General features: G+C 45.4%; 2 protein-coding genes across 4 annotated transcripts in view; one reads left to right on the top strand and one right to left on the bottom strand.

The window, feature by feature from the left end:
* Nucleotides 1–1,372: 1,372 nt before the first annotated feature.
* LOC133350595 (keratinocyte-associated transmembrane protein 2-like) lies at nucleotides 1,373–6,520 on the bottom strand. Of its 2 annotated transcripts, none has more exons than XM_061565097.1 (4): nucleotides 5,908–6,520; nucleotides 3,197–3,624; nucleotides 2,052–2,123; nucleotides 1,373–1,839 (listed from the first exon to the last, which is right to left on the bottom strand). In XM_061565097.1, exons 1-4 carry the CDS (start codon nucleotides 6,347–6,349, stop codon nucleotides 1,837–1,839), a joined length of 945 nt encoding a protein of 314 aa, XP_061421081.1. In that variant the 5' UTR covers nucleotides 6,350–6,520; the 3' UTR covers nucleotides 1,373–1,836. The 2 variants fall into 2 exon arrangements, with proteins under 2 accessions (XP_061421081.1, XP_061421080.1); XM_061565096.1 differs by having other exon boundaries at nucleotides 1,996–2,123.
* A 7,562-nt stretch (nucleotides 6,521–14,082) lies between these two features.
* NRAP (nebulin related anchoring protein) overlaps nucleotides 14,083–22,337 on the top strand; it is a 51,736-nt gene continuing 43,481 nt past the window's right edge. The window contains exons 1-4 of one of the 2 annotated variants that reach the window (XM_061565098.1): nucleotides 14,083–14,287; nucleotides 15,503–15,597; nucleotides 16,690–16,777; nucleotides 21,820–21,924. In XM_061565098.1, the coding sequence (XP_061421082.1) occupies nucleotides 14,219–14,287; nucleotides 15,503–15,597; nucleotides 16,690–16,777; nucleotides 21,820–21,924 (357 nt within the window). In that variant the 5' untranslated portion in view covers nucleotides 14,083–14,218. The remainder of the gene's footprint in view (nucleotides 14,288–15,502; nucleotides 15,598–16,689; nucleotides 16,778–21,819; nucleotides 21,925–22,337) is intronic. The other variant, XM_061565099.1, reaches the window with a different exon arrangement.

The following is a 22,337-nucleotide window of genomic DNA, read 5'->3' on the forward strand; positions in this document are numbered from 1 at the left end:
TAATATACGATTGGCGTGACTGTATATTACCTACTCTGACCTTTCGATCAGAAAAGTGGATATTAATGAAGCAAATTGAAGCAGAGTGCACAGAAGCATAGAGGTACATGCTTGGAATGACATACATAGAAACAAAAGGATTCTAAAACAAGCAGATTAAAGGCAATTGACGAAGCCAAGTGGGCTTGGACAGGACGAGTTGCTAGCAGGGATGATGACCAGTGGTGAATGATGGAATTGCATTCCAGGGAGGGAACATAATGAGGAGACGGAGCAATTAGATCAGCTCTTGTGCAGGTGCCGGGTAGATTGTTGCATCACAGGATCGTGATTTGGGGAGGCTTTCATCCAGCAGTAAATCGATCGTGGCTGAAGATTAATTTACTTTTAGCATACAGGATTCATTATGATTGATATCGAACCACTTGTGCACGTTTTGCAAATCAACATTTTTCAAATCAACATTTGAGCTTGCTTTTTGTCTACCGAATATCCTTGCAGTTATGGCACTCGCCACCAAATCTAGATTTAACTCGCTACCAAATCAATTCGCCTGTGCTTCCATTTCTGCACCAGATCTATCCAGTTTAAAAGTTGAACTTAAACACCGTGTGACACGAGCACTTGTCATTATGGCAAAAATAAGGGTCATACCAAATATGGGTGTCGCACGTCATCTCCCACCTCCTGAATGAGTTGTACTAGAATGACATGGATTGTTTTTAGTACACACCTTTACATTTGAAGTAGTCCGTAAAGTATATATTCTGGGGTGGAATGGTGGTCCAGCAGTTTAGTGGCGTGCGATGAATCTGGCGACCCGAGTTCAATTGCTGGCCATGGTAAAAGCCAAGTTGCAATTGATATTCGACCCGATCCTGGGACACCCATCTCTTTCACCAACAAGTAAAGACCAGCATAATGAAGTATGGTTAGACAAACCCCATGGGACTGATGAGACAAAGTATTAATCCATCAGTGGATTGACTAAGGGCTTTGCATTATTTATGACATTTATAATACTACTTACATTGATGTGCCAAAGTATGTACACAAGCAACAGATAAGGGGGTGATGGAAGAGTTGATGCATCTTTCCACGGGCTCCGCCAAGATGTAACACTGCCAGGCTTGACAGCTCCTTAGTCAAGACTGTACGTGAATTGCACCCACCAACTAAAAATATACTCCAGATTTAATAGTTCGCGTAGACTACCAATTAAAATGCATTCAACCAATGTTCATTTTACTTTATGGAAAAATTACAAATGTATCAATTTCTTACTATTGCATAAAATTGTTGTCTTGGTTTGCATGACATGATTTTTCAAACATTTCACCTTTTAAGTTATAGAACACAAACTTGTCAGACGTGAATCCACCATATTTTATTACCAGTACTCAATAACATTCACCAATTAACAAAATCTGATAAACAAAAGCATTCAGATCATAGGAATCGACATTATTTAACGAAGTTTAATATCCGATTAAACTTCACTTTGCATATTCAAACCAATGCAATTTTCCCAAAGATCTCATCTGATTTGTGAAGGTCTGGGACTATTATGCACCACATCACACTATATACAATGCCAACGTTGCAAGAAAAATAAAAACATTATTTAAGGGGATTGTCTTCATATCCCAAAGAACCCAAACTATTGAAGTATAAATCAGTACCTGTTAACTAAATATGTATATATATTTTTAATGTGTGCACACGCTGTAGCATTATTGATGTCTTTTCCTCGTACACCTGGATGATTGGATTGATGCTTGAATTGTTTCCATTGGCTGTTGTGTGCAAAGGTTGCACAGCACTCACAGGCTCCGATCACTGAAAGAGAAACGTGTGGTATTTTAATTTCTAAAACTGATACCACATTGCAAGAATAATGTACTGCAAAAGTAAAAAAAAAAAGTCCTGTTTATGACTTTAAAATAACATGACGCTCTAGTCTGGTGCGCATGCACACACAATACAATGACATACTATGGTTAGATGTTGAAGTCCCGACTCCGTTTGAGCGATGGCATGGCTTCACTCACGTTCTGATCCAGACGCTGATATTTGGTCCGCTGCCCAGTGGAGGGTTTTCTCCCAATGCAATTTGACATGATCTGTAAAAAAAACATGTAATATCATCACAAACTAATCATGATCCAGAGGCTCTTGTACTTGTTTGGGCCTACATGTTTATCCTATATGTCAACATATTCACCCCAAACAACACCAATATCTAGGCTGTGTGTCTCCCCAGATGTCTGGATGTGTTTCAATCTTTCTTTCGGAAAACACCTTAAAACCATGGCCAGGTTATCTAGTGATTGAAAGATATAGACACATTATTATTCAAATATATAGGGATGGCATCACCAGAATGCTTGACTGCAACTTGGAGGTCTTATTTTCTCAAAGCTTAAATTGTCAGACAACCCAGCCCCATATCGACAAAGGGTTATCTGCTGTTTGGGTCACATCCTCATTTAAGTTACTATTCAAACAAATTGGGAAAAAATATTTATATCCACGTGACTTAGTTTTTAGGACACCAACTTGACTTTTTACGATTCATTTTATATATTCGCTTTTACGACCAATATTTTGTTTTCATGAATACAGTAGTTTAATTTTGGCTAGATCGTGTAGGTATAATGTATTGTTTCAACTATAACTCTCCACCATCCGAGAGAAACAATCAAATCAAGTTGTCATGTGGGCAAATATGCTAAATTATAGTTCTTTCCGCTAACCAGAATGTTGAAAAGCAAGCAAATAAATTGTCACGTGCACATTATACCGACACGATCTAACCCGAAATGAATTATGAATCATATTTTACTGTTACTATTTACAGCCCATTTGTCAATCCATATCACAGGGCACTACCCTACACGACACCACCGTTTCACATCACCAACTTGACAAAAACAGTGGATTTTGGCAGAATGTTAACAAGTGTGCTATTGTGCCGTTCAGCCTTCCAATGTTTTCGGGTTGCGGTTCAGCTTGACGTCTGCCGTGTCGCTACTCTAGGCGCTGGGGGCGGGGAGGGGTGGGAGCCTTCTTGAATTCAGTTCCTGAGGAAGCTCCTGGCATGGAGGCGCGAAATTTCAGGTGTCGTGGCGAACGATAGACGTAACCCGAGGACGCATTTTTTTTGGTCTACGACGGTGTGATCCGTTAGCCTCACCTTGCGCTTGTTGTGGTAGCCGATGTACAGCACGGCAACCAGGGCTGCAGCGACCACCAGGTACGTGATGAAGTGGCTATCCTCCTCTTCATCGTCAGCCAAGACGTCGATTCGCGGTTTCACTTCTTGCAATGATTCGTCGGCATCTTGTTGGTTTGCGTCCTCGTCATCATCGTCTGCATCCTTTGGATTCTCGTCCTCGTCATCATTATCGTCACCCTGGTCAGTTGCCACGTTGTTGTAATCGTCGTCTTCTGGCACATTGGCTTCTTCTTCTTCTTGTGGTTCATTAATGCTGTTGTTGCCTTCTTCCACGATGGTGGTCGATGGAGAAGATGTAGAGGTTGCGACTTTTGTCTTAACAGGTGTCTGAACTCCTCCGACTGTAGTTGGCAGCTTACTGGTCGTCGTCGTTGGCTCTTTTTTTCCTGAAAAGTGGTTAATAAAATACATCAAAGATGGTACTCTACAGCAGTTTAACAATGCACAAACACATGGTGTTTAGCTTGGCTCATTTTCCAATTAAAGCGCACACATGGAATACGCCTAAACCGTTTGAAAAATACAATTGATCTATAAAATGTAGTAAAAAAAATGGGCGGCCCTATTGTGAAATCCACTACTGCCCGAAGGCTCCCCCCCACTCCCACGTTGCGCAGGTAATGGGGGTTGTTTTACCATATTTCACCACACCGTTTAGTGCGAGTTGGTGAAGTGGCGGAGAGTCCAAGACCAGTTCAGATTTCACACGCCATTTATGGTATCTGAGGGCAGGAAACGAACTTAGGGGCTTTGTCTGGTTCTTTGCACAGCGTGCTGATAACTGCGTCAGCACGCCAGCAAGTACTCTCGCTAAACTAACCGAAAACACCCAAAACCACCGTTATGGGACCTCCTTTGCCAGTAGCAAAATATGAGAATTGGTTATAATGTAGCAGCTCACCCCGAGCTCTCATTACTGTAATAGTGCATTGTCTCTGTGCTATACTCCTTTTGGCGTCCTCTGGTCTAACACCTTTTGAGTCGAGGCTCCAAAGAAATCTGTCTCTGGTGTGGACCAATCCGTTTCAAAGACAATGCATATTATATCAGAGTATGTTTTTTGTTTGCATTCTGACCACAAGTATTGTGCTTAATGCAGACATGATTCCTTGTAAAAGGTTTCAGTTTGGTGTTTTAATATCTTAACACCTGTTTTGTTGCCAGAAAAAAGGGGAAAACCTATTCTCATACCAAGCCACCGTTTAAGTCCTAACTAACACGGGGAAACGCACACACACACACGCGTACAACAATACATGATTAGGATTTTTTTTTACCGAGCTTTTGTGGGTAAAAGTGTTGTGGATGTCAAGGTATGCGAGAGAAAACAGGCAGGTAAACTATGAAATGAAGTACTGAGAAGCAGGGGGCAGACCAAATGAAAGCCCACTCCTCTACAGCTCGTCGTCTTTCCAGAAGTCAGCTCAAGTGGCACCTTGCCACACTCACCGCTGCCACGAAAGCGATGGTCAAACCCAGTGGGGGCCCAACCCCAGTGGTCAAACCCAGTGGTGGGGGGGGGGGGGGCAGCATATGACCCCAAAAGGCCCCGATCAATGTGCCGCTTTCAAATACGGGCAACGATGATAGATATTATAATTGTTTTTTTACCCTTCTATCTGGCAACAAAACTGACACATTTTTTTACAAGTAGTCATGTTTGCATAGACCACAATACCTGCAGTCATAATGCAAAAAAAACATAACTCTGATAATGTGCACTGTCCTTGAAGTTGATTGGTCCACACCCGAGACAGCTTTCCTTAGAGCCTAGTCTCACATGGGTTGGACCAGATGACGCCAAAAGGCACACAACTTAAAGACAATGCACCATCAGAGTATGAGAGTTCGGGATAAGCATTTACAACCATTGGAACCTCATTTGCCATTTGCCAGCATTATGACTGCAGGTATTGTGGCCTATGGAAACATGACTCCTTGTAAAAATGGTGTCAGTTTTGTTGCCAGATAGAAGGGTAAAAAAACAATGATCATATTTTTTACTGGCAAACGAGGTTCCAATGGTGATGATAGATATTTTTTTTACAAAAAAGCCAGCAAACACGTCGGCGTGTGTGTCTGTTACTCTCTACGGTGGCAATGTCATTGACGAGCACCATTGCAACATCGTCTAAAACAGTGGTACCAAAATAAGCGTTTACACCTCCCTCGCCACCAAAACGCAGTTTAACACGTAAGGCTTTCGCGACTAAAATTACATTTTTATCGATTTAACCACACCGCCCCCCCCCAAAATAAAATTATTTATCGCGAACTAAATGCATTGCTCACTTTTTGTTTAAACAAATACACAAAATTGACGGCACGCTTTCGTCCACCGACGCTCCACATGGAGTGTGTGGGCCCTCTCGTCAAGCCGCTGTATTCGATTACATCGATCGGCTGCGAGTCGGTTCGTGTTAAGAACTAAAAGAAGATGCAACTAGGGTGAGCTGGGAAGATGCCGTGAGATGTGTGAGATGTGACGATGATGAATAGGCGCAGAAATAGAAGCTACGTTAAAGACGGCCTCCTGAGCAAGCCGATCAAATGGACATCGGTGATACAAGAGCTCCGTCCGTAGCTCTTCGGATTCCTCCCGTTGTACATAAATATCCCGATTGTGACCCCATGCAGGCATGGGGACTTCTGGCTTTAGTTAAACTCACCTGCCACGGTCGATGGCTTCGTCGGCACGTTTGCAGTCGGAGATGTTGGCTTGGCGGTCTTCTGGGTTGATGCCTGGGTGTCTGCCTCATCCCCGCCCTGGGAGTTTGCCTCATCCTTGACCTGGGTGACTGCCCCATTCTCGATCTGGGTGTTTGCCCCACCGTTGACCTGGGTGTTTGCCCCATCCTTGCCATGGGTGACTGCCGTATCATTGTCCTGGGCGGCTGCCACATCTTTTTTCTGGTTGGCTACCTCCTCACCCTTGCCCTGGGTGGTTGTCACACCCTTCTCCTTGGTGGCTGCCAGAATATTGGCCTCTTCGGGTATCACACCATCAGTCTCGCTGGATGGTGACGGATCAGGAGCAGCGAATGCAACGTCGCACAGCGCAGCGACGAGAGCGAGCGCCAGCGCCGCGTACACACAACGAGCCCTCCTCATGGCGGGCGGGGAGACGAGCGGGGGTTGTTGGTGAAAGCGACGTTCTAACGTGGAGACGAGAAGGCGGAGTGACCCCCGTGCGTGGCGTGAACTCGCTCCGTGTCTCGTCCTCTTGAGCGTCCGTCTCGCACCGCCCCGGACACGCGGCGAGTCACATCCGCGTGACGCATCCACATTCCCCACAGCGCATGCGCGTAGTGGATTCGATTTCACACATCCCATGCGCGTAGTGGATTAGATTCTCTACACCGCATGCGCGTAGTGGATTAGATTTCCCACATCTTACGCGCGTAGTGGATTAGATTTCACACAGCGCATGCGCGTAGTGGATTAGATTTCCTACATCTTACGCGCGTAGTAGATTAGATTCCCCACACCGCATGCACATAGTGGATTAGATTTCACACATCGTACGCGCGTAGTGGATTAGATTATCTACACCGCATGCGCGTAGTGGATTAGATTTCCCACATCGTACGCGCGTAGTGGATTAGATTATCTACACCGCATGCGCGTAGTGGATTAGATTAGCCACATCTCACGCGCATAGTGGATTAGATTCCCCACACCGCATGCGCGTAGTAGATTAGATTCCCCACACCGCCTGCGCGTAGTGGGTTAGATTCTTTACACCACATACGCATAGTGGGGAATCTAATCCACTATGCGTATGCGGTGTGGGGAATCTAATCCACTATGCGTATGCGGTGTAGAGACTCTAGTAGAGTCTCTACACCGCATAGAGTCTCTACACCGCATACGCATAGTGGATTAGATTCCCCACACAGCATGCGCGTAATGGATTAGATTCCCCACAACGCATGCGCATAATAGATTAGATTCCCCACACCGCATGCACATAGTGGTTTAGATTCCCCACACCGCATGCGCGTAGTGGATTAGATTCCCTACACCGCATGCGCATAGTGGACTAGATTCCCCACACCGCATGCGCATAGTGGATTAGACTCCCCCAACACCGCATGCGCGTATTGGATTAGATTCCCTACACCGCATGCGCATAGTGGATTAGATTCCCCACACCGCATGCGCATAGTGGATTAGACTCCCCCAACACCGCACGCGCGTTTATACGAGCGTATTAAACAATTGCTCTAACAAAATCGTCAACGACACTGTTGGCCTTAAAAAATTGAAAACCAAGTATGCGCATAAACAAGGGCCGGGTTCGTACAAATGGCCCTTCTCCGTAAGCGCGTACACCGCGGCGATTGTGCCTGGCACATCGATTAGACGTAACGGGAGGAGCGGTGGCTCAGTGGTTAGCGCACTGTGGGCTTTACGTGATAAAACACATTCCTGCGGAGGGAGCTGGTAGGAACGTTGGGTTGCTCGGTCAATGGCCAGGGTCAACGGCGGCGTGGTGTGTTCCGCAAATATGCCCGACTGTGAGGGCGAGCACAAGCCGGCGTGAGTAGGTTAAACGTTGAGTTTTATAAGGGCACCACGGGGTGACCAGCCCCTCCTTACCCAGCCCCACCCTCCCCACCCAACCCCTCCCCCACCCAGCCCCTCCCCCACCCAACCCCTCCCCCACCCAGCCCCTCCCCTCCCCACCCAGCCCCACCCCTCCCACCCCCCACCCAGCCCCACCCCACCCAGCCCCTCCCTGCACGACGGACGGACGGACACAATAATCCCCTGTGGGCTGGTGGAACCAGTGGGTTCCTACCAGTAAAATAAATATTTTCTTTAATTTGGAGTGATATCTAAACTCACCCCCCCCCACAACCCACTCCCGCCCTCTTCGCCAAACCGAACTGACCAGAGTGGTGAAGTATGGTCAAACCATACCCCCAATGACTGACACTGAGTGGGGGGGGGGGGGTGAGGCCTTCATCCAGCAGTGGATAACGCAGAGGCGTGACAGTATCGCATTGTCTGTTGGCATGCACGTCATTGGCCCACAATTTCGATCTCGTTACATTTCTTAAGGTCCGCGCACACGGTTTCCGGAGATAACGGCAAATGAACGAGAGTTGATTCTACACTGGTTAATACTGCAGCAAGAGATGAACCGGACATTGTTTATTGAATCAAAATGTTGAAGTCCGAAGACTGAATACGTTGAGCTTGTGAAAAAGCTCGTTTTTTTTTCACAGATGTCCACAACATGGGCGAGTCAGCGAGTCACAACAACAATTGAGATGGTGGTGAAAGCAGAGGTCAGTGTAGATAAGGGGCCGTCCATAAATGACGTCACGCGATTTTGAACGATTTTTGACCCCCCCCCCCCCCCATCGTCACACGGCGTCACAAAAAGTCAGACCACCCCATCAAATATGACGTCACAAAGCTCTGCCCCCCCCCCCAAATAAAACATGCTTCAAATCGCTTTAAACTATTGTCATCAGGTGTGAAATCAAATGTTCTTGCTGTGGATTTCACACCTGACGACGATTGCTTGTGTTGCAGTCGAAACGTCGTGAGAATTTTTATTGTTTTATATTTTTATTATTTTATTATTTCCCTTCTACGTGACTTTACCGAAAGAACCAAAAATATGCTTCCCTGCAGTCACGAAAGCTTTACATCGAAAAGGTATGTATGTGTGAAGTTCACAAGTGTAAAATAACATTTGAAAATGATAATGTCTGAAAGTTATTACCGGCATTGCTCAAAATAAAGGAATGACTAACAGCATATGGGGAACAGGATGAGAGGAACAACACTGGCCACCTCGTGTGCCGTGTGGCTGTGGTGGCACACACCTCTTGGAACCATTTTTATTTTCCTGCCTCTGGGTAGAGGTGCCGCCTGTCCTGGTTTTTGTAATAAGGTAGGGCACTGATAATTGTTTTTTTACCCTTTTATCTAGCAACAAAACTGACACCTTTTATACAAGGAGTCATGTTTGCATAGACCACAATACCTGCAGTCATAATGCAAACAAAAACACAACTCTGATAATATATGCACTGTCCTTGAAGGTCCACACCCGAGACAGCTTTCCTTAGAGCCTAGTCTCACATGATGTTGGACCAGATGACGCCTTTTGGCGTCATCTGGTCCAACACCAACACCATGTGAGACTACATTATCAGAGTTGTGTTTTTTGTTTGCATTATTATTGCAAGTATTGTGGTCTATGCAAACATGACTCCTTGTAAAAAAAGGTGTCAGTTTTGTTGCCAGATAAAAGGGTAAAAAACCAATTATATTTTTTACTGGCAAATGAGGTTCCAATGGTGTAAGGTAGGGCACTGATAAGGGGTTGACAGGTATGAGGTTATACCACGGCAATCTAATGTCAATTCACTCAATGCAACACGCAAAAAAAGTGTATTAAATTTTCTGTAATCTGCGTGTAAATGTTGCACGTGATGGTTGTTCAATGCCAGTTGTACGACTGTGTTGATACGTGAGATTAGATGCGTGGTAACCACCAGGTTTGTTTGTGTATGGAGGGGTTTCTGTTTGAGAGTAAAGTCCAATACCAAACACATTGTTTAAAGAGTAATAAACAATTAGAATGGATCCGGTTTGCTTAGCGAATGATATCCATGCGTTGGGTAAACATCTGTTTCAGGTAAATGACCTTAATAATAGGCCAGGTAAGCCAACTGAGAACAAGAACACTGAACAGAAAAGGTCAACTCAGTTCAATTGGAAATGGAATTTTGTTCAAAGCACGGAGTCGTGCAGTATTCTTGTTCTGTGCAGGCAGAATTGTATGAAAGCAATGGAAACATTCGGAATAAACCTCAAACTGTACCATAGCACGTGACGATAACAACTATCAGGGATTGAATCTGTGTTGAGCGGTCGCAGTTAGGCACCCAGATTAAACTTTCTGGAAGGGGTCAGATTGAAGTGATTAATTTTGGGAAAATATTCATTGCATATACAATACATGATTTCAATTATATCATGTGAAATGTATCGAAAATGTGATGTACTAAAGCATTTCAATTACTTTATATACAATTTCAACATTTGTAAAAAAAAAATCTGTAGAATGGTTTATGGGGCAGTTGACCCCCCACCAACTCTATGAAACTGCTGTGGGTGGTCATGAATAGGGATGACTATTATTTCACAGGCACGCTCAGTTTAATGTGAAGAAAACACACACACACACAACCAGTTCCACACATATCACATTTTAGACTCATCTCTGCAAACAAAACAAGTCTGTACAGTACTCACACTTGACCTTACAGATCAGTGTGCCTTGGCACTAAACTATCTGCGTGGACCGTACGTCACCAAACCAGAATATTCTAGAATATTCATGGGGCTGGGTGAGCTCAAAAGTACGTGCCCTTTTCTGTGACTTAAGTTTCACAGCTGCTGAAAACGTGGATTGTCTTTCATGTAGAGCTTTGGCCTGTTTCTTAAACCTGTAATTATTGAAGTGTTTGTTTCTTAAACCAGTGTGTTTATGGCACGGCACTGACCACCCTTATTCATCACAACGAACCCGTTTAAAATGTATGGGTGGGGGATGCGAATATACCATATCCCACTATGTGACAGTAACGATATACAACTAACTGCATTACGCAATGCTTTTGTGTGGCAGCTCGTTTAAGTCTGTGGTCTTGTGGGTTGGCAGTTGGTGGCAATGGAACTTGTGGCTTCCTGTGGCTCTCTGTGTCCGAAAGTCAAGCAAATCATTATCAAACATTTGTTTGCATTGCTTTGTTTTATTGGTTCAGTGCACAGCCACAGCTACTTTTGAAAATCGCGTTTTCTAGAAAAATTCCATGAGTAGGTAAAGACGGGGTCACTCGTCCGATTGTCGATTAAATCAAATAAAAATGAAAATCGACTACATTTTCTTTAGTCAATCACTCAAGCTCCCTCTAGTGGAAGCCCTTGTGCAAAGTAGTGGAGTTAGCAAGACATTGCAGGGCTTCGTTGTTACCTACTCGGGCCCCCTATAAAATATGCATCAGGGGTCGTTGAGTGACATAGAGAATTCACCGCGTCCATTGTCAGACGGGTTCACTTTACCAACAGGTTTAATGTAAATTCCATTGAAAGTTTTGGAATTTCCATGGAATTATTCTACCATGGCATTTCCATGTGAAGACTTCCATGGTCATTCCATGACATCTCCATTTGCCCTCTTCTCCCCTTAATTTAATCACACCTCACAGAAGATAACATGCACCCTGATCGATGATAAGGTTTGAGTGATAGGCTTCCTTAATACGTGTTTTTAAATAGCATCATTCATGCAGACTGCATCTCACAACACTGAGCACTCGAGGGAAAGTGTGTAGCTTATGAGGATGAGCAGGCATATATGTGTAAAGGGAAAACCACTAAGCACTTAGAGAAGAAGTGTTTGCAGTGATTTTTGTTTACTATCCGGGAGAAAATAGAGAAGAGCTGAGAATGTGCAGATTATATTTTATTTTGTAGACTTCAATCGAGCCTTTGATTCTTGTCACCTAAAAAAAACTATATTTTTAAATTATAAAAAAATAATGTTATACAGTTAATAAAAAGTAACCTCGACAATGAGATTGAATGAAGAAAGTAACAAAATCCAATATGATATTATTTTTTTTCGATTTAAAGCTTTCGTGACTGCAGGGATTCATCTTCTTGGTTCTTTCGGTAAAGTCACGTAGAATGGAAATAATAAAAATAAAACATAATACAATAATTCTGACAGAATTATTTTATTATGTTTTTATTTTTATTATTTCCATTCTCACAGAATTATTTTATTATGTTTTATTTTTATTATTTCCATTCTACAATATGAGAATCATTAAAATAATGTCTAGAAAGTACTGTACATGAAGGAGGCTTACAGCGAGGCTCAGAATAAAAGTCAACAAACGAAGAGTCACAGACAAGAGGTTCGCTAGACAATTGAGAACATCTGCCGGAGTGACACAACTGTAATACACACCAGAGTGTGCCGACCCACGTCATTGATTGACGGTGGACGACTTAACAAGATAATTATGAAATAAAGATGCAGACATGAGCAGGTTTGAGCGTTTTTGGGAAACTGAACTTAAAAATGAAAATCAACATACCAATGTACCTAAATAAATACGTTTGCAACGATATCACCTGCGATGACATCGGAGCAGAAACAAAACATGAACTAATACAATTGAACAAAAGATGAAAAGTGTGTAAGCAAGCGTTGGGAAAGATAGATTTGGAATTACACATGGATACAAGAAGAGGGACAAGGATTAGAGAACGCATGTATACAGACAAAGACAACAATATCCCGTATAGCCTTGACAGACTGTTGGGGCAAGTGCTGTCAGTGAGCACCTATGAAGGCCGGCACGGCACACGAGGGGATGGGTGGTCAGCACCACGGCCGGCCGCCTTTGTCTCTGCAGTGGCGATGTTTACATATCGCACCAGGTGCTAATTTGAGGCTGAGTAGACCTAGGGGAAACCCAGGACCTATTCAGTTTATCGTCACTGGTGTTGTCCGTGAGCGGGAATCTGGTCACCGGTTCGGAGCGCAGCGTGCTTATCCGTTCCACGATCACACCCCAGTCTGCCAAGGCTATACGGGAGATCTTTGTCTTAAGTCAACAGAGACACCATATTGACAGTTATGAGAAGTGAGTGGGCCTGGGCAGGAGATGTCACTGGAAGTGACGATGTCCGGTAGTTGAGACCAGAGGTCGCAACCGGGTACCCGATACCCGTACCCTACCCGATACCCGGCTACTCGTACCCGGCCGGGTACGGGTACCCGTTTGCGACCCTGGTGCGGCCGGGTACGGGTACGGGTAGACCGTGAGTCACTGGTGAGTAACTGTTTGTCACTCATTTCCCAACGTCTTGTCTCTTCTCACAATTCAAGTTCCTAGAATCAACCCACCCGCGCCTACAACATGGCTTCATCCCAGAGGTCGCAATCAGGTACCCGATACCCGTACCCTACCCGTACCCGGCCGGGTACGGGTAGGGTACGGGTACGGCCGGGTACGGGTACGGGTACCCGTTTACGACCCTAGTACGGCCGGGTACGGGTACGGGTAAGGAATCAAACCCGTTTGCGACCTCTGGTTGAGACTCACGACAGAGTGACAGCAAAAGGAGGGAACGCGTTTGAGGGTCCCGTCCACCGCGGAGATGGAGCGATGAGATCAGCCCATAGGCAGCAGCTGAGATGGATTCTTTCTTCACAGGACCATAAACGATGGCGAAAGCTGACGAAGACTTTCATCCAGCAGTGGGTAGATCCTGGCTGATGAAAATAATGATTATATGATGAATGTTGCAGTTAATAATACAGAACTGAATATAGATTTGTAACTCATCGGTGTTGATGGAAGGACATGTACCATTTTGCAGTTGTTTGGAAAAACTTCTTGAATGGGATATTAGCAGCCATCAGCATGCTATAATTACAAAGTGTGTTTGAACACGCGTTTCAATTTAATATAGCAGCAAGAGCGCATGATTGGATTTAAATAGATCAAATCTGTTCAGCTTCCCAAAAAAAGACCATGCCAACTACGGAGAAAAGTTTCACACACCATATTCGGTCAGAATCAACATAATGCACACTTGCTTAAAATACGCGACTGATTATTGTTCACAGAATGCTTAGGAAATTGACAACAACAAAAAAACGACTGTACATTGAGATAGGTTGCAGCAATATTTAATTTCTGACCTCTGACGGCAACTTGGTATTATTGGGCAGTGCACATTCCCGGCTGGGCTAAGATTAGCCGGGCGACATGATGCCCTGAAAATAGCCACCGACAAGCAGAGGCAGCGAGAGAGAAAACGGGCAGTTGGGAAGCGAGCGTGAGTAGTAGATTGGATCTGAGCGTGTGCGTTGAGTGTGGAAGAGATAGCGGTGATTTTTGAGTGTTTCGTACTCTTGCCTGAGATTTCAAGATGAACAAGCCGTGTGCACGATGCCAGCACCCAGTTTACCCACTGGAAAAACTTGACTGCCTGGGCCAGGTAAGATATTCTTTTCTATTCTTTTTTAAAAATAAGACAAACGGCTGATGTTATATCTCAAGTTATGTGGGATAAGTCGCACTAACTATTAGTACCTCCGATTAGCACGGTCGGTGCGAAAGGAGTTCAACATACGTACATGCATTTACTATTTTATTTTACCGAGTATAGTCCACTGAGCTATGAGCTCGTTTTAGAAGCGACCTGGTCACACGTGATAACTAATCGAAGTGGCTTATATCAAGTGTGGGGATGTATACTATCCAAATAATGTAAACGCATGTTTCTAAATGTGGAATGCAAAACCGGAGAAAAGTCAACGTGACTATGGGGAGGGAGAACACACAAACTCCAAATATACAGGCGTCGGGGTCAGAGTCGAACTCGTGACCTCCTGCGTTATCAGGCGAGGGAGATAACATCTCACCATAACATGCGGAACATCTTACAATGCATTGGAAAGTCTTGTTCAGTCATGTTTTTGTACAAATCGTTGTGTAAATTGGATGCCACGGAGAGCAACGGTTGATGGGAATTAGACATTTGGGAAAGTTTTGTTTTGGCATTAAAGGATGTCGCATAGCTGCTATTATTTTTGGCTATATAACACGGTACTAAAAGTGATTATACTTTTCGGAGGTGCGTGTGGTGTTAATATTTAGAATTGAATATGTTAAAGCTGTGACAAAATGTTAATTTTGGACGGGATATTTAAATACAAAATTAGATTTTCTGTAACCCAAGTGTATATTATCAGCCTAAAACATACTCTATGTATATTTAAGTGTATTCACATTGTTGGTTAGAAATATATTCCGTTTGTTTTTTATCACATTTAAGAACGTGCTAAGATTAGCTTATCAAATGCACTACATTAATCAAATACAGCCAATGTGTCCCATTTCTATAAGTTCCACATGTGAATACATCAGAGTAAAAAACGAAATATAAGTACCGTACGGTAATACCAATTTTTAGAGGTGTAACGGTTGATTGTTCCACAGCTATTAGGTTGAGATTTGAATTAATAATGTATTTTTTACATTGTGGGGAATTTAGCGGCCTCTAGTGACTGCAGGACCATCACACGAACCTATTACCTAAAAATAAACTACATAGCCTAGTACAAAAATTCTGATATTCTTGAAACTTGGCCTGATTGTGTTCATGGATGATGTGCACTTGTAAAATGTCTTTTGCTTTCTGTCCTGACAGACATGGCACAAGATGTGTTTCTACTGCGAGGAGTGTGAAACGGTGCTCACAGTCAACAACTTCAAAAGCTTCGAGAAGCGACCGTACTGCCATGCGTGAGTCTGAACATCTGTGACATCTGTTGTATTTCACTTTGATGCTATATGTCTATTCTGCATAAGATTTAAGGAAGCCAAGGAGGAACCACATGCACTACAACAGGACATACTATCGTGTCTTATTTACACTTGATCATAATTGGCAGTGTACAGTGATGGACATGTGTTCACAACATGACGTTGTTAAAAACAAATCCATGAATAGTCCCATGAGCCCAGACGAGATATTTCACTTCTCGGTTCCACCTGAGGTGGCATAACATTTGTGGTTCCAGTTTCTTTATCTTTCCATGACCTGATGACCATTTGAAATGAGCGGATTATCGAATAATCAACTCGTATTAGCCATATAAATAAATAGGCACCTTAGGTGGTTCCGATTTATTCTCATGCCCGTGGACGATAACTGGAAGATTCTGGAAGAACATTAATCGCACAAACAGGCAGTTTAACATTTGAATGAGAAAACAAACATCGTAAACTTGTAAATATAATGAAATACAACACAGAGAGTCGGCCAACACAGCAGTCAACACCCCACCTGGTTTAATACGTTCTTCCAAAGATTGCTGAATTTGAGAGAGAGACAAAACATCGGCACACAGAAAATGTGTGCCTATGTGTGTGTGTCTCTCTCTCTGTGTGTCTCTGTGTGAGTCTCTCTCTGCTTGTGTGTCTGTGTGTCTCCGTGTCTATGTTTTGTCTCTCTCTCAAATTTAGCAATCTTTGGAAGAACGTAATCAACCAGGTGGGGTGTTGACTGTTGTGTTGGCCGACTCTCTGTGTTGTATTGCATTATATTTCCAAGTTTACTTTGTTTTCTCATTCATTTGTGCCTGATGATGGTTGCTTGTGTTGTAATCGAAACGCCGTATTCTATTATTATTAAATTTAATTTCTTTCCACGTGACTTTACCGAAAGAACCAAAGAGTAATTATGCAAAACTGTCTCTTCCCAACAAGTCTTTGGTGTAATCCAAAAAGTGCACTTCTACGGAATGTCGTCCACCTGTAGACTAAGTGTGTTATTGCACGTGTGCCCGGTCTATTGATGTCGAGAACTCACGCTTCATTGCTTTGGTTGCGCAGGCACTGTCCCAAACCCAACAAGTTCACGAGCGTGCTGGAGACTCCTCTCAATCTCAACGTGAAGCAGCAGAGCGTCAATGCCAGCGAGGTGAGCCCATCGCTACATCGCCTCGACCCCATCGCTACATCCACTCGACCTCATCGCTACATCCACTCGATCTCATCGCTACATCGCATCGACCTAATCGCTACATCCACTCGATCTCATCGCTACATCGACTCGACCTCATCACTACATCGACCTGACCTCATGGCTCCATCCACTTGACCTCATCGCTACATCCACTCGACCTCATCGCTACATCCACTCGACCTCATCGCTACATCAACTTGACCTCATGGCTACATCCACTCGATCTCATTGCTACATCCACTCGACCTCATCGCTACATCCACTCGATCTCATCGCTACATCAACTTGACCTCATGGCTACATCCACTCGATCTCATTGCTACATCCACTCGATCTCATCGCTACATCAACTTGACCCCATCGTTACATCCACTCGACCTCATCACTACATCGACCTGACCTCATGGCTACATCCACTTGACCTCATCGCTACATCCCAGGAGCTTGGGCCTGGGTACAAGTTCCTGGACGTTGTTGCTTAGCCCCTAGGGTTGGCACCCTTCCAAACTGTGATCGAACCGTTCGAACTGTGACCATGCTCGCCTGTGTCTGATCAATACAGGGCCCAAAGCAGGACACCTCCTGAAAATGTGAATTAATTGAATTATTTAAATGTACAATCAATTATTGGACCTCCACCGTGCTGCGTGGAACGTGGGGGGCTATTGGACTAAACTTCAGCACGGGATTGGTGAAGATAAGAAGTGTACATATGGGGCCATATAAACAGAACACAACCAATAGACTGTGTTCCACTGCCCTCTGCTGACCACAGCTTAGCACGGCGGCAGCCTGTAACACTTGTTGAGCTCAGCACTCATCCAGGGCTCAACCTGGACAAGTGCTGAGATCTGATCGGATCGTTCGCAATCCAGTCGATGCGGCCAAAGGTAGAGGAGATCGCATTGTCATTACGGCATTGTGGATTTAACCAGACTAATCTAATGTTAAGTTAGAGCAGCATTAAATGCCGTGCTCCAGTGCGCATGCCGTTTGCTTCTCCTGGCCGTGTGCTTGAAGCGTGAGTGAGTCCCTATTTCAGCACGAGTGAGACTCGATATGAGATTCCAAACCGAGGCGTCACATGGATAACAGTGAAGCTGTTGTTGTGGCCTCGGATGAGGTGACAGGTTATTCTGGGCGAAGCTCAAGTGGCGTGACCTGTCCACCCACCATTAGCAGGGCCCCATTAGCGCACAATGCCAAAGATCCCCCGTATAGCCTCGACGTGCTTATCGCGCAAGTGCTGTTAGCGGGCACCAATGAAGGCTGCTTCGGCACACACACACACGTGTACATGTGTAATGCGGGCGTAAATGGGCGGGGCGGATATGACGATCCGAGAGGGAGGAGTCAGGGTGACGTGGGGGAGAAGTTATAGCGGGGAGACAGGAAGCTATCTGGGGCAGTCGGGGGAGTGAAGGGTGGTGAACACGTTGGGTGGTCGCCGTGCCTCAGCCTGGTGGCTGAGGGGCTCATGACGGCGCCAGCCAGCGGGGTGGAAGAGAGAGTGGAGGATTGAGGTAGGAGATGGCGAGATAGCCACAGAGGCCACGAAGGGCTGACGTTGGGAGGTGGCGAGATCGCCACGCACGGAGGAACAGGGAGCAGAGATGGAGCTGCTGGGGGAGCAGCCAGAGGGCTGTACCAAGAGCCTGCAGCGGAGCTGCAGGAGCGTGGAAGGCTACGGGAGCGAAGGCAAATGTGGGGCTGCCAGGGAGAGAGTCTCAGGAGGAGTGCCGTGTGGGAAGGAGAACGCGAACCCCAAATAAAGGACACGGAGTCAGCAAGAAGTGTCTGAGTCCTTTTATTACACATGTAACATGTACACAGTATAATACAGGTTTTTTTTTTTGGGGGGGGGGGGTTAGATCGCATAAATATATAAATGTGTCGTTAAACCCACCACCACCCGACACAGCCAATTAGTAAGGTTTGTCACGTAAACAGCACGTGCCAATTCGTTACTATTAAGGCGAAAGCCTGCGCGTTAAAATGTAGACAGTAGTGGCTAGCAAATTGCGCTGCAAACCCAGCTATCTGGATTCCATTCCTGGTCACGGCTCACATCAGTGCCGACTGATGTCTGAATCCAGTTCTGGGCCCGCGCCTATGTACAAACAAACGACGCATATACACGTAAACAACAACACAGCAGTAAACAAGCACAGACTAAGGTACATTCACGTAGGCAAAGGGCAAAGACCCCCCTATAGCCTACATAGACTGTGGGGACAAGTGCTGTTAGCGAGCACCTATGAAGGTTGGAAGAGCGTGCAAGGGGATTTTGGGGTGAGAACCACGCCTAAGATGCTTGTATCTACCCAGCGCTGATGTTCTAACACTCACACCGCATCAGGTCGTAATTTATGGCCGGGTCGACATAGGGGAAGCCCAGGACCGGTTCAAATATCACTGGACACTGATGCGAGCCTTGGCCAGGAATCGAACCCAGGTTGCCGGGTTGGTAGCGGCGCACGCTAACCACTACCCCTGGGTTCTCAGCACCAGTGTGTGCTGACTACCGCTGACACAACACGAACAACAACAACAACAAACGCCGTTCGCCACTAACAAGTGGCGGGTACTGAGCTTGTGCCGGGCTAGGTGCCACCTTGAGTCCACGCGAAGTGTGGCTGGCTGGCTGGCAGGAGAGAGACGCTGCGCGCACGGTCACAGCTGTCTCTGCCACTCCTGCTGCTGCTGCTGAAGCCGAAGCTGTTTACGGCGAGAAGGCCGCATTGAGCTCCCGTGGGATCCAGTGACAGCTCCTGAGATTATTTTGTTAACATTCTGAGGTTTACTTCCCCCCCCTCCTCTCGAAGTCGATTTTATTTTGAACGGACGCAATTTTGCACCCGGAATTAAGCTGGGCGTGACTGGGAGCTTGTTCTCATATTGGAAATAAAGCGTGCAACTTAGTGGATTCTGAGATTGAAATGTATTCTCAAGCTCCCAGTCATCTGGTCCAACACCATGTGAGACTAGGCTCTAAGAAAAGCTGTCTCGGCTGTGGACCAATCAATTTCAAGGACAGTGCATACATTATCAGAGTTGTGTTTTTGGTTTGCATTCCGACCGCAGGTATTGTGGTCAATGCAAACATGACTCCTTGTAAAAAAAGGTGTCAGTTTTGTTGCCAGATAAAAGGGTAAAAAAAAATCAATGATCATATTTTGCTACTGGCAAAGGAGGTTCCAATATGTGATTCTATACCTTTCAAGCAAATGCGACGCTAATGTTAAAATTGGGCTTCGTGAGTAATCAAAACCACAACCGAGACAAAATAAAACATAAACAATGTGAAGGAAGCGATAAAGAAAGGCGAAAATAAATATTCTCGTTTTTAATCACGGATCTGAATTCTGGCAAATCATTTACACCCCCTGGGGTGTTGAATCGTTCCATTCCGAATATAAATACACTGACGTTTACAGCACATTTCAGTCACAATAAACTATAACTTACAGCCCTTTGTCAATCCACTGCTGGATGAAGCCCGTCCATTCCCGAGCCGATCATAGAAGTTGTTAGAACTTTCCTCACCACGCTGGTCAGTGCCGGATGGTAATGACGGGCCCACATATCAGTGGGCACTGGTGTTAGCCATGGCTGGGAATTGAACTCAAGTTGCTGAGCCCACTGTGCAGTGTGCTAACCTCTGTGCCACCGCTCCCCCCCACCAACAGTTATTGGCTGCACGGTACTTAATTAATTAACGCATAGCTTTATGCATGCGTGTAGCACGGACAGACTTATGTCCGTATCTGTCTGCTACGGCGTAAACAATAACACATTCGGAAAAAATATATATAATGTGTAACGCATGGATTCTGCAACACTTTCCAGTATGTGTGTTTAACTTTGGAAGTGTTGTATTTAATTAGGAGTAAGGAGGCCGACGGGTAATTGTTATGTCATTCCTGTCCACCCCTTATCAGTGCCCTACCTTACTTACTACAGAACAATTCAGACCTTATTGGTCACCCCGTACCCCTTATACATCTCAACGTTCACCCTACAGAGTTCCATCACAAGGGAGAAACACAAACAAATAGACACTTTTTTTTAAATTGCCCGTATTGAAACGGCTGTGCGCCGTTTCCCTGTACAAGAATACGGGGATAAAACCGTATGGGTCGACGGCTACGTTGTGTTTTCATATATCCCATGGGTATCCATGCAGTTGCATTCTCGCAAATGCAGTGCCTGTAGTCGTTTCGCTCTACACCTCCAAGTGTGAGACACCTACAATCTGATGGATTTGTCCGGTCTTCAACAGGGATAGTCCCGAACACCGACTGAACTCACCCTCTAGGTTCGAGCTCAGGGTGCTTGCAACGTTGCGTCTTCCTGTCACGGACAGAGGGACGGGGGTGGGGGGAGTCGGCAACGAAAATAACTCGACATTTTTGTTGGGGTATATGTTAAAAACAAACTCAAAATTTCAAGAGGCGATGCAATGCGGTGAATACGGGACGGCGGTCCTTGATCAAGAACGTGACGCAGCAGCAGCAGCCCTTCACAGAGCCGCACGCGACTTCCGAGCTAATGCACACGCGCTTTCAACTTTGCTTCGACGGCGTTCGGAAGCGATTGACGCCGATCCTAGGGCTACATAGGGCGCGACATAAGTTCAACATACATACTACACCACACACTACACGATACACCACAATACACAACACTATACACCACAATACATTACACTATACACTGCAATACACTGCACGATACTACATAAAAAAACTAATTTTCTTTAGAATTTATTTTTGTGTTCAGATGTGTTGTCCTTCCCCCACGCCTCCGATTAGCGCGGGCCGGTTACGTACGGCGCGAAAGAAGTTTCAACACCCACACAGCACGTACAATGATACAGCCACGTGCACGCCGCGCAAACACAGCACATACAATGATACAGCTACGTGCACACACACACCGGAGCCGATCCCGAAGCTCGCCATGACCAGGGCGTCCCATCCTCGTTGTGCGCGCAGAACAAATACCGCGAGGCGAGCGAGAAGTTCCGCACCGAGTACCACTGGGACATGCAGTCGCGCGAGATGGAACACATCCGACAAGTGGCTCACCTCTCCAGCCAGGTAACGTAGGGCCCACCCACCCCACCCACCCCGGTCCCCGCTCACATCTCCCTCGCCTGCCTGGTTACGCACGAGGTCGTGGGTTCCGATCCCAACCCCTGACGCCTGTTGTATATTGAGAGTTTGCGTGTCTCTCTCTCTCTCCAATGATGGCTATGACCAAATCACCAGGTTATAATGTCCCGTTTTGGAAGATCTGGAAAGTTAAGCAGGAATTTAAGCCTGGATAGCGCTTGGATGCGTGATCACCTTGCACGAACAGGTTGTTATAGGCTGCGGTCAGCAAAGGGGCAGTGCAACACAGTCCATTGTTATAATTGAATGATAGTGTGTTTATGGTTTCACGTCTATGGGCGCCGCGGTGGCGAGATGCTAACTACCTCGCCTGGTATGCAGGAGGTCGTGGGCTCGAT

The sequence above is a fragment of the Lethenteron reissneri genome, chromosome 34 (genome assembly GCF_015708825.2).
Source record: "Lethenteron reissneri isolate LAM-NWPU_2019-01 chromosome 34, ASM1570882v1, whole genome shotgun sequence".
NCBI classification, from domain to species: Eukaryota; Metazoa; Chordata; class Hyperoartia; order Petromyzontiformes; family Petromyzontidae; genus Lethenteron; species Lethenteron reissneri.

Excerpts from the sequence above, each read along its gene's own strand:
- LOC133350595 (XM_061565096.1), bottom strand. The coding sequence starts at position 6,349 with ATGAGGAGGGCTCGTTGTGTGTACGCGGCGCTGGCGCTCGCTCTCGTC. Across the intron at positions 3,625-5,907 it reads GAAGCCATCGACCGTGGCAG|GAAAAAAAGAGCCAACGACG; the intron begins GTGAGTTTAACT and ends ACCACTTTTCAG. Across the intron at positions 2,124-3,196 it reads GCTACCACAACAAGCGCAAG|ATCATGTCAAATTGCATTGG; the intron begins GTGAGGCTAACG and ends TTTTTTTTACAG.